Below are 13,860 nucleotides of genomic sequence, written 5' to 3' on the forward strand. Positions count from 1 at the left end.
ATTCTGTCATCCAGGCCATGATACCTGTCAGACAGCACCCAAATCTTTCTGCCGCATTTTCATGGTGAGATAGCGAAACGACAAGCTGGGTGTCATCCGCATAGGTCACTATTTTCACCCCGAAAGGTGTAACCACATCCTCCAGTGGGGCCATATAGATATTAAAAAGCGTCGGGCTCAACGAGGAGCCCTGCGGGACTCCACACTGGAGGGGGATCGACTCAGACACGTTGGTGCCATCACAGACCTGGTAGGACCGACCATTCAGAATGGAAGTAATCCAGCTTAAAGCCTGGCCAGATATTCCCATCCTAGTAAGGCGCTGAATAAGGATACCGTGATTGACGGTATCAAAAGCCGCGCTGAGGTCTAAGAGGACCACAGCTGCGGATCCTCCTGCGTCAAGAATGCGTCTGGCTTCCTCCACTACTGCAATCAGGGCAGAGTCAGTACCCTGCCCAGGGCGAAAGCCTGTTTGCGAGTGCTTGAGCAGGTTGTGACCTTCTAGGAGTGTGGATAGCTGGCGGTTGACAACCTTTTCTGCAATTTTGCCCAGGCCAGGCAACAAAGAAATAGGGCGGAAGTTCGCCAGATCGTCAGGGTCAAGTCCTGGCTTTTTAGGGAGAGCCTTAACCATCGCCTTCTTCCAGCTAGGGGGAACTTCCCCACAGCCGAAGGAGGCGTTCAGGAGATCCGTGGCCCGCGAGGAGATGGTCTGTGCAATCCGCTTAAGAACATAGATGGGCATAGGGTCCGAGGGGGAACCACTTTTAAGATTGGCTAATTCTTTGGGGAAGTCTTCCTCAGTTATGGGAGTGATAACCTCCCACAAAGGGCTCACACCACTCGCGACCTGCGTGGATGACTCAGAGGGAGGAGTACTAAGAGGAATACTTTGTAGAATTTTCCTGACCTTGTTATCAAAGAAATGTGCAAGCTCATTGCACCGAGCTCTGCTCGTAGCTTGTGGCAATGAAGGAGAGGGGGTGTTCAGGAGTTCCTCAACTATAGTAAATGTTTCTCTAGAGGAGCTGGAAGCAGTCCTGATTCTCTCTTCATAAAAGGTCGCTTTCGTGCGGTTGCAGGCTAGCTTATATGCCCTCATGGCTTCCTGATAGGAGACTTTACTATTAGTAGACCAGTCTTTCCGCCAAGCGCGTTCCAGACGTTTGCAGACTTTTCTAAGGTCGCGCAGTTCAGTTGTGTACCAGGGGTTTTTAAACCCATTACTTTTCTTGGTACTACACTTCTTAGGAAGCACCAAATCCAGTGCTTTTAGTAACCAATTATGGAAACTGCAATCTGCTTCAAGGGGGTTCAAAAGCGGGGCAGGAATAGATTGTTCAAGGACTGTGGTTAGGTCGTCAAAGGACAGTTTAGGCCAAGGTCTATGAGAAGAACGAATAGAGCCTTTACATTCAGATCTAGAATCCGTCATGATTGTCAAATTAAAGGGAATAAGAAAGTGGTCTGACCAGGGGAGGGGACATGGCGGTGAGGCCTCCAGGAGTGAGACATTGGAAAATAAAGGGTCTAATAGATGACCCTTCAAATGCGTGGGTTCATTATTGTGCAGGATCAAATTACATGCTTCAAGGTCAGCCAGCAAATCAACAGCCACCTTATCTCCCCGGTCCTCCAAGTGGAGATTCAAATCTCCTAAAAGAAGGAAATTGGGGGCTGAGGCTGCCAGTGTAAGTGCTGTCTCCAGCAGGGAACTAATGAACTGCTTGACCCCACCAGGAGGTCGATAGATCAACAGCCCTGACAGCGAGTAATTAGGGGATAGTTGGATGGAAAACCTAATGCTCTCTGCGTCAGAGATCTTGCCATTTTCTATCCTGCAGGCTAGAGTCTCCTTATAAATTATAGCTAGCCCTCCACCTATGCCACGAGGCCTGTGCAGGCACTGTATCGCGTAGCCCTTAGGCATAGAATTAACTATATCGAACTCAGAGCTGTCAGAGAGCCATGTCTCTGTAAGAAACAGAACATCAATTTTATGATCCTGGATCATTAGATTAACTTCATCCGAATGCTTAACCAGAGATCGGCAGTTTAATAGGGCAAGGGACAGGGAAGAGGACGTAAGCTCTCCCTTTTTGGAGCCATTACCAATCTTGGGGCAGTGAGCACACCGTCTATATGGTGCGTCCGGTCTAACTGTGTACCAACAATGTTGACTGGTAACAGGTCGGAATGACAACAATTCGTCTCTAGAATAGGATAAGGGAATCAATTTACCTGTGGCCAGTAGGGTACAAACGGGCAGAGGTTTTGGCCCTAGGTCCGTACTGGCCCGGACGGGCCCAGACGGGCTTGCCTCTGGCGCGCCTCCGGCGCGCCATCGGCGCGTCCGCTGCGCCCGCCCGCTGCGCCCGCCCGCTGCACCCGCCCGCTGCGCGGGCGAGAATTGGCTGCCATAAATGAAGTGCCGGGTCCGAGAATCGCCCGAGCACTAGAGCGCTGAGCCTCCAACTACCCCCAAGATGGCGCCTGAAAAGCTTGCGCCCGGGAGGACAGCGTGAGTCGACCGTGGCCCTAAGTCGGCCCTTAGAATGCAAGTCGGCCCTAAAATCTAGTATGTGGCAGTCGTGGAATTATAGCGGTGCAAGAGTAAGCCAAACAATTTTAATAATAAATTCACACAGTTTCAAGCAATAAAATGATCAGTGTTAAAATTCAATTTTTTAAAAAGGCTTATAAATGAATCCTGCCTCCGAGGGAGTGCCAGGGAGCTATGAGTGTCAGGGTTCAGGGTTAGTTTTCAGTTTTTGGGTAAAGGGGTATTTTTTTAGGGTTCAGGGTCAGTTTTCAGTTCTTGGGTAAAGGGGTATTTTTAGGGTTCAGGGTCTGTTTTGTGTATATAAAGTGTGAGAAAAAACATTATAAGTATTACAAATCATTGAACAATTTTAGTGATTAAATGTTGCTACTTTTTTTGCAAATTATTATTTTTGGAAATACTCAAAACAAAATATAATAAAAATATATTTTAATAAAATTTATAAAATAGATAAAAATATTTGACACATTTTACACAATAACATTATAATAAAGTAGCTATTCTACTTTATACATGGTCAGTCTTCAGCACCTTTCCAGATATTACTTTCACTTGAGTAGGAATAGTAAATTATAATTGGTCAGTGTCCAGCAACTTCTCTGATAATACTTTGACTGGAGTAGGAATAGCAATTATTAATTGGTTAGTGTCCAGGACATTTGCATATCATTTTACATTAGTGTGTTATTATATTACAAAAAAATGCAAAATGGATGTTTTCAAAAAACTTTATTACATTTTTCAAATTTTTTCATGTGTAATACAATCCAATCACTATCACATAAAACATAATTTTTTTTTGAAATGTTGTATTTGCAGAATAACACATTATCATTTATGTACATGTTTTAATTTGTCACACCAAATTTTTTCACTACATTTTTTTTTGTCAAAACACAATATTATTATCAATCACTTTTTGTAACAAGTATTTATATTGAAATAAATAAAATCAGTTATTTTTCTGTTTCTTCCATTTATATTTATATTTAATAATGTTAATATTATATATTAATATTATTAAATATTTAATTTTCAAAATAAAAGTAACATGACAATTAATATATTTGCTCAAGATATGGAATTAATAATTAATACATTTTTGTCACATATTTCTGACAATGTTGTTTTTAAATTATACATATAAATATATTATGTTGTAAACTTTATAACTGTAAAGGGGAATAATATGGTTAATAATAATATCTGGTATTGGTAAAAGATTATTTATGCAATTATATACTTTTATAATACTTAGACATTATTATAATTTTTTTTTAAATTAATTAATAAAAATAATAACAAATATATTTATTATTATTAATTAATAAACTTAAACATGTATCTTTTCTTTTCACAAATACATACATTCAGAGAAATAAAAATACATTATTTAAGGGCATTATTTATATAGTACATGGTTATAATTTTTATTTTAATAATAATAAATAACTTATAATATTTATTATTATTAATTATTTACAAAACATGTATAATGTTTAGTTATAAACAAACACAACTTATTCCTATTAATGTACAGAAAAATAATTTTTTTACATATATTATTTCAAGTGTTATATATTTATTTAATATTATTAATATATATTAATTACTATATATTAATTAATATTAAAGAAATAAAAAAAAAATCCCGTTTAAATTATAATGAGTCTACTGTATTAATTTGTTACAATTACAATGTGTATGTATTATATTTTTATACTATAACATTGTATTTTCTATGATACCTTTTCTAAATTGGTTTAAGGGGACTACTTTTTTACCGCGTAAGGTTATTGCGCTTCATTCAGGATTGGAGAAGCTCGCGGTTGGGAGTTGCTTCGTGTGGAGAGAGGTAAGGTAAATTTTATATACTATTTATGACTGAGTGGTAATGTTTGAGGGTATATTCGAAATGTGTAGTGTTTTTGTGTGTATGTATGAATTGTTTATGTAGCGTTTAGGTGTAATGTCGTCGTTATAGATGCGTCGTGTATTTTTTAGTTCTACTGTTATTTGAATTGTTAGGAAATGTCTTCTAACATAGTTAATGTTAATTGTGAGTGTATTTACAAATTTTATGGGCTATTTGTGGGTGGGTTTCGTTATGTATGTTTTTTTACAGGTTCCCGTTCCTCGCATGAAAACTACATGGAAGGAAGCGTGTGTTTTTTCGGAGATACTAATGTATGAGTTTTTATGGTTATATTTTTACGTGTATCTCCGATTTTTCGTGTTTGCCAGGAGCGGATTTTTATAATTTTGACCTTTTTTCGGGTTTTTTGAGGGTTTCGTATTGGATAGATACATTGGTATGCGTTTTTTTTTAAGTTGTGTGTATATCACTTTAAATACTAAAGTGTCCACACTACTGTTTTCGGGATTTCCTGGAGCGTTTATTTAATTGTTACATATTTTTCGGGTTTTTGATGGTTTACGATATTGGATTTCTCTTACTTTGTAATGGATTGGATGGATTGCATTTTGCTTCATTACGTCTCTTTCATCTACAAACATTGTAAATACTTTTTATATTTCTATTTATTGGGTGGGAAATGTCGATCTTTATGTAATGTGTATGTGTGATGTAATTATAAATATTGCATATTTGTTCTGAAATAATGTCAAGTTTTTTGATAACTTTGTAAAACAAATATGTCTTATTTATAATTGTTTTGAAATGTTTCTTATTTTTATATGTACCATTATTGTAAGAAGATATTAGTATATTTTGTCGACATTTTTATAGTAGGGTTTTAGCTATTATTGACAGATATTCTAATCCTCTAGTTGTAGGGTATAGTGTGACTTGACTTTGCAGTAGTCGGAACATTTGTTTAGTTTGTTTACTTAGTTTTGGACCAATTTGGGTGATAGATTGTTCCATTCTTAGTTCTTGATAGCTTTGTTCTTTTATCAAAGCTTCTAGTAGGTTATGGAATGTGGGTCTAGTTCTGCTTGTGGTAGCTTGGAAAGCATTATGCCATCCTTCTACACTGTTGTTGGTTTTAGCCTCTTGGTTTAAAGTACTAAGATAGACATTCCACCAAGGGATTTGGAATTTGGGTTGGCGTCGATGTCCAGATCTGTGCAACCTTCCCACCCAAGTATCTTCAAAATAATCCAGTAATGGGGTTAGTTTATCTTCATTATTCTTGTAATATGTGCTGTCAATTAATAAATTATAGTGTTCCGCTACATCGGTAACAGGAACGTAGGCCAGTGCTATCAATTTTTTTATTTGATAGGCAAAGGTGCTATCTGTGGAGTACAAAATACTTAAAGTTGATTTTTGGAGATGTCTCCATATGCTCTGATTGAAATGATAGTAGCAACCCTGGATTGCTGTGTGGGGAAATAATTTCAAAATGCTATTAATCATAGCTAATTCGAAATCAATAATAATTTTTTCTGGAAAATAATTATTGATTTCATTTTTGAGAACATTTAATATTTCTGTGTAAGTGTTTTGCTGTTTGTTTGGTAGCAAACAGTAAATGAAAGGGATGTTATAGTTATGGTATAACCCGTGGATGGAATATAGTTGATAAAAAGGTTTTGGGCATGGTTTAAATGTTCCATCCATCATCTATTGGGGACACTGTTGGATTTTTCGTAAATTACTTGCAGTTGCAAACATTATGATTCTGTTTGTACTGCTTTCATTGTCAAAAAGGATAAATTTGTCTTTATTGTGTGTGATGGACATTTCTGGTGAAATAATAATTTCCTCAAAAGTAGTAGGGTTGGGTGGGGTTGTGGAAGTGCGTCTTTTAGTGTATGCAATAGTGCGTTTTAGGGAGTCAATAGAGGGTAGTTGACCTGAAGCATGTGCTGGGACTTTTAACAGTTCCTCTTTAAGGATTTGTGTTGTTGGTCTATCACTTTGTGTACTAGCAGTCTTTATACTTTCTAAAGCATCTCTTATTTCAATTTCTGTGACATTGGGGGGATGATTGTGTTCCCTGGTAAATAGCACATTAGTTTCCTCTGTAGTAGCCCTTCCATAACATTTGTTTGAGTAATATTTTGTACATTTCCAGAAAACTTTTCTATCACTTTGTCTTTCCTGACTATAAACATAACCCATATAACATAACAGTAATTTATTTTTCTGTGACATAACAAATTCTGAACCTTCTGTCATTTTGTTTTACTTGTTCTAGGAAAGAGTAGAAAGAAACAAAATCAAATAACATATATTTCACTTAGTGGTGCTAACCTAATTAATGTTGTATTTATACTTACGTTTACGAAAAGTTGTAATCACAAATGCAGAACTGTATTTTGAAGGACTTTCTTGTATGTATTTTTTTATTTACTGTTGGTATGAAAATATAGAAATGCTTAGTTAATGTTTATACATATAAACGTTTTTCTAGGAAAAAGCAGTTTTGTAATTAGCTTAGTTCTACATTTAATGTGAACACTACATATACTTATTTGTTTAAATAGTTGAGTTGTAGTATTTGGTGGAGTACATCAAGGTAGTAAAGTTTAGATCTGTAGAGAAGATAGAATAAATACATGTCACATATTATAAAAATTATTTTGAACCGTTGGGAAATGGGAAATATTTAAAAGTATACTAACTTGTAAATATGTACTTTTCTTTGCTGTAGGTAGAATAGATGTATGATGTATTCACAATAGCTGTAGAGGAAATATAAAATACATAACATGGTGTTAAGAACATAGTTCTTGTTTTTTTCGGAAGTTTTAGACAAAGTGAAGTATACTTACATTTTTTACAAGGGTAGACTTGTCTTTTGGTATAGTTGATGTTGGATGTTTTTATTGGATCTGTAGGGAAGATGTAATATGCAAGATATGTTGTTTAGAAAATAGCATTTTAAATATTGGTTGTTTACTAACAAAAACATATATACTTACATGTTAAATTAGTGTAGTTCTATACATTTGTAGTGTTGAAATCGGAAAATCGCATAATATCTGTGAATAAAATGTTTTAAATAAAGTATGAATCTTGTGAAATAGTGTTTACAAACAGCAGTTGTTGCATAACAGAGCATAAATATATATTTACTATCTTATTTTGCAGGGGAAGAAATAGGAGCATGTATTAGGAATATTTTTGTAGTAGTTTCTATCAGAAAAGTAGGAGGAGATGAAAATTAAATAAGTGGAAGAGTTAGGAGATATAAGTGAAATAGTTGACTACTAATTTAAATTTTTAAATAATGCAATGTTACTTACTTGAATGATTAGCTAGTGAGCTGGATCTTTGAAGATGTTTGTTCAGGAACAAAATCTTCACAGTGTTGGCATCTTCTTTCCATAGAGTTAGCAGCAGCAAATGGTAGAATGCATTTATCCCTTTTATAGTATGTGTATTTTGTGTGCTTGTATTTGATTGGTTGTAGGATGAAAGGAAGGATTGTATAGGCTAGTTTGAATTTTTTTTAAGTTAATTGGTGTGTTTGTTGATGTCAGAATGGTGGTATGTGGTGCTTTCCGCATTAAAGCAGGTTAGTTATTAAATTAAATAGATGTGTAAGTGTAAAAATATTTAGAAAATGTTAGTTACATGTCAAGATTATTTTTCTAATGATAAAACGCATTTAATATAATGTATAGCAAATGATGAAAAATAGTAATGTTATAAAAGTAACAGGTATTATATGTAAAATGTTTTTTGTATAGAGCTATGACTTTTATAGATGATTAATATGGTATTTTAGACATGATAGGGTACAAAAAGTAACTCGATATTTGTTTAGAAACGATATTTTTGTACTCTATATTTTAGTAATCGATATTTTTGTAGTGTTAGGTGTAATTTCATGAACAACGATATATTAGTAGTCGATATTTAATGAGACGATATTTATGTACTCGATATTCTAAATACTCGATATTTTGTAGTCGATATTTTTGTATTTTGTGTAATAAGTATACAAAGTCGATATTTTTGTAGTCGATAATTATTCAACGATATTTTTGCTAGTCGATAATGTGACCGTCGATAATATTTCAGTGATCCCCCTGTTGGGGACCAAAACCCTTAGCTTGCAATGGTATGGGTACCAGCAGGTATTTCACGCTGGCTTTGTGATGGGGTCACGGGGAGTTGCAGTCCTGATACATCGCAGATTGACCTATGTACATGAGACACAATGGGTAGATACCCACGGCAGATTTGTTTTCATTAAAGGAATTGTGGGTGATGAACCCATGGTCTTTGGTAGTGTGTATGCCCCGCCCCCGTTGCAAGAGGCCCTCATAGAAAAGCTGTTTTATGTGTGGGCTAAAATCCCGAATGTGTTGGCAATGGTAGGCGGTGACTGGAATGATGTAATGAATGGGCATATGGATCGTTGTAGACCAGGGGGGGTATAATAGCGGATACTCCCACTAAGTTGAGTAGCATGGTGCAGGGAATGGGCTGGATAGATGCATGGCGATACCAGCATACCCATAGCCGCGAATACACCTATGTATCTGCGGTTCATAAGTCCTTTTCCAGAATTGACTACCTGTTTATTCCCCAAACCTGGATAGGGAGGGTGGACTCCACATCCATGCTCCCACGTGGCCTGTCGGATCATTCCCCAATAACGATGGACTTACGTCTAGATAAGAGGCGGCAGCCTTTTAGGTGGCGCCTATCCACGTGGCATTTGCAAAAAGACAGTTATCAGTCGCATATGAGGGAGGCCATAGCTCAGTAGTGGGATACTAATGATAGGCCCGAAACTGATGACATGACCTTATGGGAAGCTCTAAAACCCGTGCTCCGCGGTGTGGATATTGCCTGGTGTGCCCCAGACCTTAAGACCCGTAGGGGGGGTTACAGAGGAGGCAGCGAACCGGGTCCGAGACCTAGAGGAGGAGTGCGGCACAGGGCGAGATGCAGATGCTGTAGGGCAGCTGCTACTGATGCAACAGTCATATACCTCTCTAGTGCTGGATGAGGCTTGTCAATTGTGGTTGGCTACACAAAGTAGACTATATCAGTGGGGAGATAAATCCAGCACAATGCTCTATAGGCTTTGTCAGGGTACCTTCCAGGCACAGTCCCTACCGGGACTTCGGGATGAGGTGGGGGATCCTGTGACGGCCCCAGCAGAGCTGGCTGCAAGCTTTGCGCAATATTATGCGGCCCAATATGCCCCCCGGGAGTCTATCCCAGCGGACGATGTTGATAAATTCCTTGCAGACCTCCCGCCACGGGCGCTTTCAGATGAAGGGTGTGCTTGGCTTGAGCTCCGGCTGTCGGATGAGGAGCTGGGCGCGGCGCTTGGAGAACTGAACACGGGTAAGGCCCCCGGGCCCAATGGATTCCCGTGTGAATTTATAAAGACCTTTCACCTCCAGTTGGGGATGCGTTACAGACGGGCACTAGAGGCGGCCAGAGAGTGTGGTCGTCTTCCGGCGGATTGGCGACACGCTGAAATCGTGGTCTTTTGCATACCTGAGAGGCCTCCTGAACAACACGAATCATATAGGCCGATATCGCTCCTCAATGTTGAGGCGAAAATACTGGCGAAAGCCCTGGCCAATCGTCTCCTCCCATACGTTACTGACTTGGTCCATCCGGACCAGGCTGGGTTTATGCCCCACAGGGCGACAAGACACAATATCAGACGGGCGCAGGTAGTAATGGAGGCGGCTCGTGCTGCCGGGATTCTGGCGGCACTCCTTCTGGCCGATATTGATAGAGCATTCGACTCAGTGAGTTGGGTCTATCTCCGTGCGCTCCTGTCTCGCCTGAACCTTGGACCCCATTTCCTTTCGTACCTGCAGCTGCTATACACGGACCTGATGGCATCTGTGAGAGTGGCGGGAGCGGTGTCCAGCCCTTTCCCTGTAGGAAGGGGCACCCGGCAGGGCTGCCCCCTTTCACCCTATTTATTCGCCCTGGCCATGGAGCCGCTGGTGGCGTGGGTGCGAATGGACGCGCAGATGCATGGTGTTGAATGGGAAGCGGGACCGTCTGACAGAATCGCGCTCTACGCTAATGACGTCCTTTTCTTTCTCACAGACCTCAATAGATCGGGGCCCAGGGTCCTTGAAATAATGCGGATATTTGGTGAGGTGTCCGGCCTTCACTTAAATTTACGGAAATCTACCCTGTGGGTGCTGGGGGAGTGAGGGGGCCTAGGATCATGGGCGTCAGCATTGCAAGAGGCGGCTGGAGGCATTAAGTACCTAGGCGTGTTCCTGACGGATATCCTCGAAGTCTCTTGGGCACGCAATGTGTTGCTTGTTTGGGACCGCGTACGTTCAGACATGAAAACATGGTCCAGAATGCCCCTGAATATATATGGCCAGTCGGCCATTTTCAAGATGGTGGCTCTCCCGCGTCTCCTCTACCAACTGCAAAATCACCCCTATCCTATTCCATCACCATGGTTCAGACGGGTGAACTCGGCGTTGAGCCAGTTCCTTTGGGCTGGTGGGGTGGCGAGAGTGGTGCTCCGCACTTGCTTCCTCTCCACTTATTGTGGGGGCTTAGCTACATCAGACGTTTTGTCCTATTATCAAGCGTCTCATCTCTTAGTACTAAACGACTGGTGGTATGGGGACCGGGGCGACCCGGCCTATGCCCTTGAAAGATACATGATGGACCCAGACACACTGCACACCATTCTGTACTCGGCGGCCATAAGAAAGAGGCTCCCAGTGGTTACCCAGGTGGTTTTCCGGGTATGGCGTGGAGCTCTACGCCATATGGGGTGGTGGAACAAATTGACGAGGGAAACCCCATTGTGGCAAAATGGGCGGCTCCCGGCACTGGCGTCCTTACAGGGATTCCGCGGCTGGGACGCGATTGGAATATCGGCGTTGGGCCACGTCATGAAAGGCACGACCCTTAAATCATTCCAAGCATTGAGAGAGGAATATGATATGCCTCGAACCCAGTTCTTTAAATATCTGCAGTTCCGACACGCCTTGTCCCCCGCCTTAGTCGGCCTGCAATCCTTGCCCGAATTTAGCCCCCTGGAAGCTAAGGTGTTCATGGGGGAATTGGAAAATAAGAAAATATCTAATATTTTCAAACACTAGTTACACACTGCTCCTCTCTCCTAGACAGATTACGGTCTGTGTGGGAGGGAGACATAGGCGACTTGGGCGAGGAGGACTGGAGGGAAGCCCTGGAGGCCCCGAGGGGGGCGGCTGTTGCGGTGCGCCTGTGCTTTATTCAATTCAAGTACTTACATAGAGCCTACTACACTAGGGACCGATTATGGAGAGCTGGTTTGATTGCCTCCCCTGATTGCCTGCAGTGTGGTCGTGCGGTGGGCACCTTCATACATACGGTGTGGGCTTGTGATAAATTGATGAGGTTCTGGACCGGTGTATGGGATTGCCTGTCTGAGGTGTTGGGCTGGGACCTCCCCCGCTCGCCGAAGCTGGGCCTTCTTCATGTTATGGAACAGGTGGGAGGAAATATCTATAAACGGCATCTGCTGCTCCTGGGCCTTACGGCGGCCAAAAGAGATATAGCCCGGGCCTGGAAGGACCCTAGGGCTCCCTTGGTGGGGGTGTGGAAGAGGGGCCTAGATTTTTGTATGGGGCTGGAGCACCCGGTTTTCTAGACCAGGGGCTGTCCCCGAAAACACTTTAAAATATGGAAGAGATGGGCAGACTATAGAGGACTGTGGCTAGAACCACCAGCGCAACAGGATGCTGATGCAGGACAATTGCTGCTTGACCCTGGGTGAAACGGTGCACACACTGCCTGTGTTTTTGCTATGCTATTACTTTGGACCACTTAGACACTGTGCGGGGAGGGGGTGGGTTTCGGGCGGGGGGACAAAGGGGAGGGAGTTGGGGGGAAGGGAGTTCGGAGATGGTCAATTTATATCAAATGTTGATTACATTGCTTGTATGTGATGGTTATTTATCTGCACACTGCTCCTCTGGCTCCTGGAGAGCAGTGCCCTCTTTGTAATCTTTCACCAACATAACAACAAAACAATAAAAATGTTGTTCTGAAAAAAATACAAATGTAGTATAATACCCTTACAGCATGTCCAACACTGCTTTTATATGGGTCTGCCCTTGTGGACATAAGGACACCACTGCACTTGATTTGGTCAGAGAGACTAAAAATGCACCTGAGAAAACTTTCAATAACTACCATACTTTGTCTTTCATGGAGAACTCTTTTTGACTATCTCTTTTACCATTAAAGTCAGCCTCCAACTGTAGTGGATAGGAAAAAGGCCATGAGGGGAAAAGTAAGCAGTTACTTCTCTCATATTTATACTATTTGTATACTAAAATCTAACATTGTTCCCAGTTCAGTGTAGATTAAGTGGCTCAGAGAGGATTTATTAAAAACTGAGTACAATTGCATGGCTGTTCACCTTGTTACATATTGCCACTCTAAAGGCCATTCACTGTCATTCATGCATATTTTCATCCCCCTAACTCCCCTTGACTCTTAACTCCTTTACCTCTATATACCTTACTTCACCCCCTTCATGTAACCCCTGATTCACCACTTTTGCGCTTTATCCCCAGTTGGTATATAATAGTATTGTATACTTTTTCCAGGTTGTGATGAGATTTCCATGACATCTGCTATTTTCAAAAATGATTGTATACCAAAAAAAGTCTTGGAGTTCTCATACAGTTATCCATTTCCCATCAGTGAATGAATGAATAAATGAGTGAATGAATGAATGAAATAAAATTTGTATTGCGTAACTTAGCCCAAAGGCATCAAGGCGCATGAGATGGAATAGCTGAATAAAAGATAAAGCTGGAGGTAGCCTACAGGTAGGCTCCTGTGTAGAGCCAGGTCGTTAAGACTTTGCAGAAGGGAGCGAGGGACACAAGTCCCTTGAGTTCGTTTGGAAGTAAGTTCCAGAGTTTCGGGGCAAGGGCAAAATAGGCCTTCCCTCCCCATCTGGCCTTCACAGTCCGCGGGACTGACAGAAGGTTCTTGTTGGCAGAGCGCAGAGCCCTGCCAGGGGTATAGAGAGACACAAGAGACCTGATGTCTTCTGCACCGGATCCATGGAGAGCACAGTGGGTGAGACATAGAACCTTAAAGTTTATCCTAGACTGCATAGGGAGCCAATGAAGGTTTTTTCTGATAGAAGAGCCTGATGATCGTCTCGGGGCGTTAACAACAAACCTGGCTTGTGCATTCTGCACAACTTGTAAACGTTAGACCAGCCTCTTATTTATGCCTAGATAAAGAGCATTACAGTAATCTAGGCGTGAGGATATAAGGGCAACCGAAAGTTGTTTCCTAGCATCCAGGGAGAGATAGTGTGAGAGTTTTCTCAATATCCTTAGGACCCCACAGCAGGTGG

General features: G+C 41.0%; 1 protein-coding gene across 1 annotated transcript in view; it reads left to right on the plus strand.

The window, feature by feature from the left end:
* The first annotated feature begins 1,488 nt into the window (after positions 1-1,488).
* The window catches only part of LOC144752447 (uncharacterized), a 146,753-nt gene continuing 134,381 nt past the window's right edge, over positions 1,489-13,860 (plus strand). The window contains exon 1 of the mRNA XM_078640373.1: positions 1,489-1,494. Within this exon, the coding sequence (XP_078496499.1) occupies positions 1,489-1,494 (6 nt within the window). The remainder of the gene's footprint in view (positions 1,495-13,860) is intronic.

Source organism: Lissotriton helveticus, chromosome 5_1, assembly GCF_964261635.1.
Source record: "Lissotriton helveticus chromosome 5_1, aLisHel1.1, whole genome shotgun sequence".
NCBI lineage: Eukaryota > Metazoa > Chordata > Amphibia > Caudata > Salamandridae > Lissotriton > Lissotriton helveticus.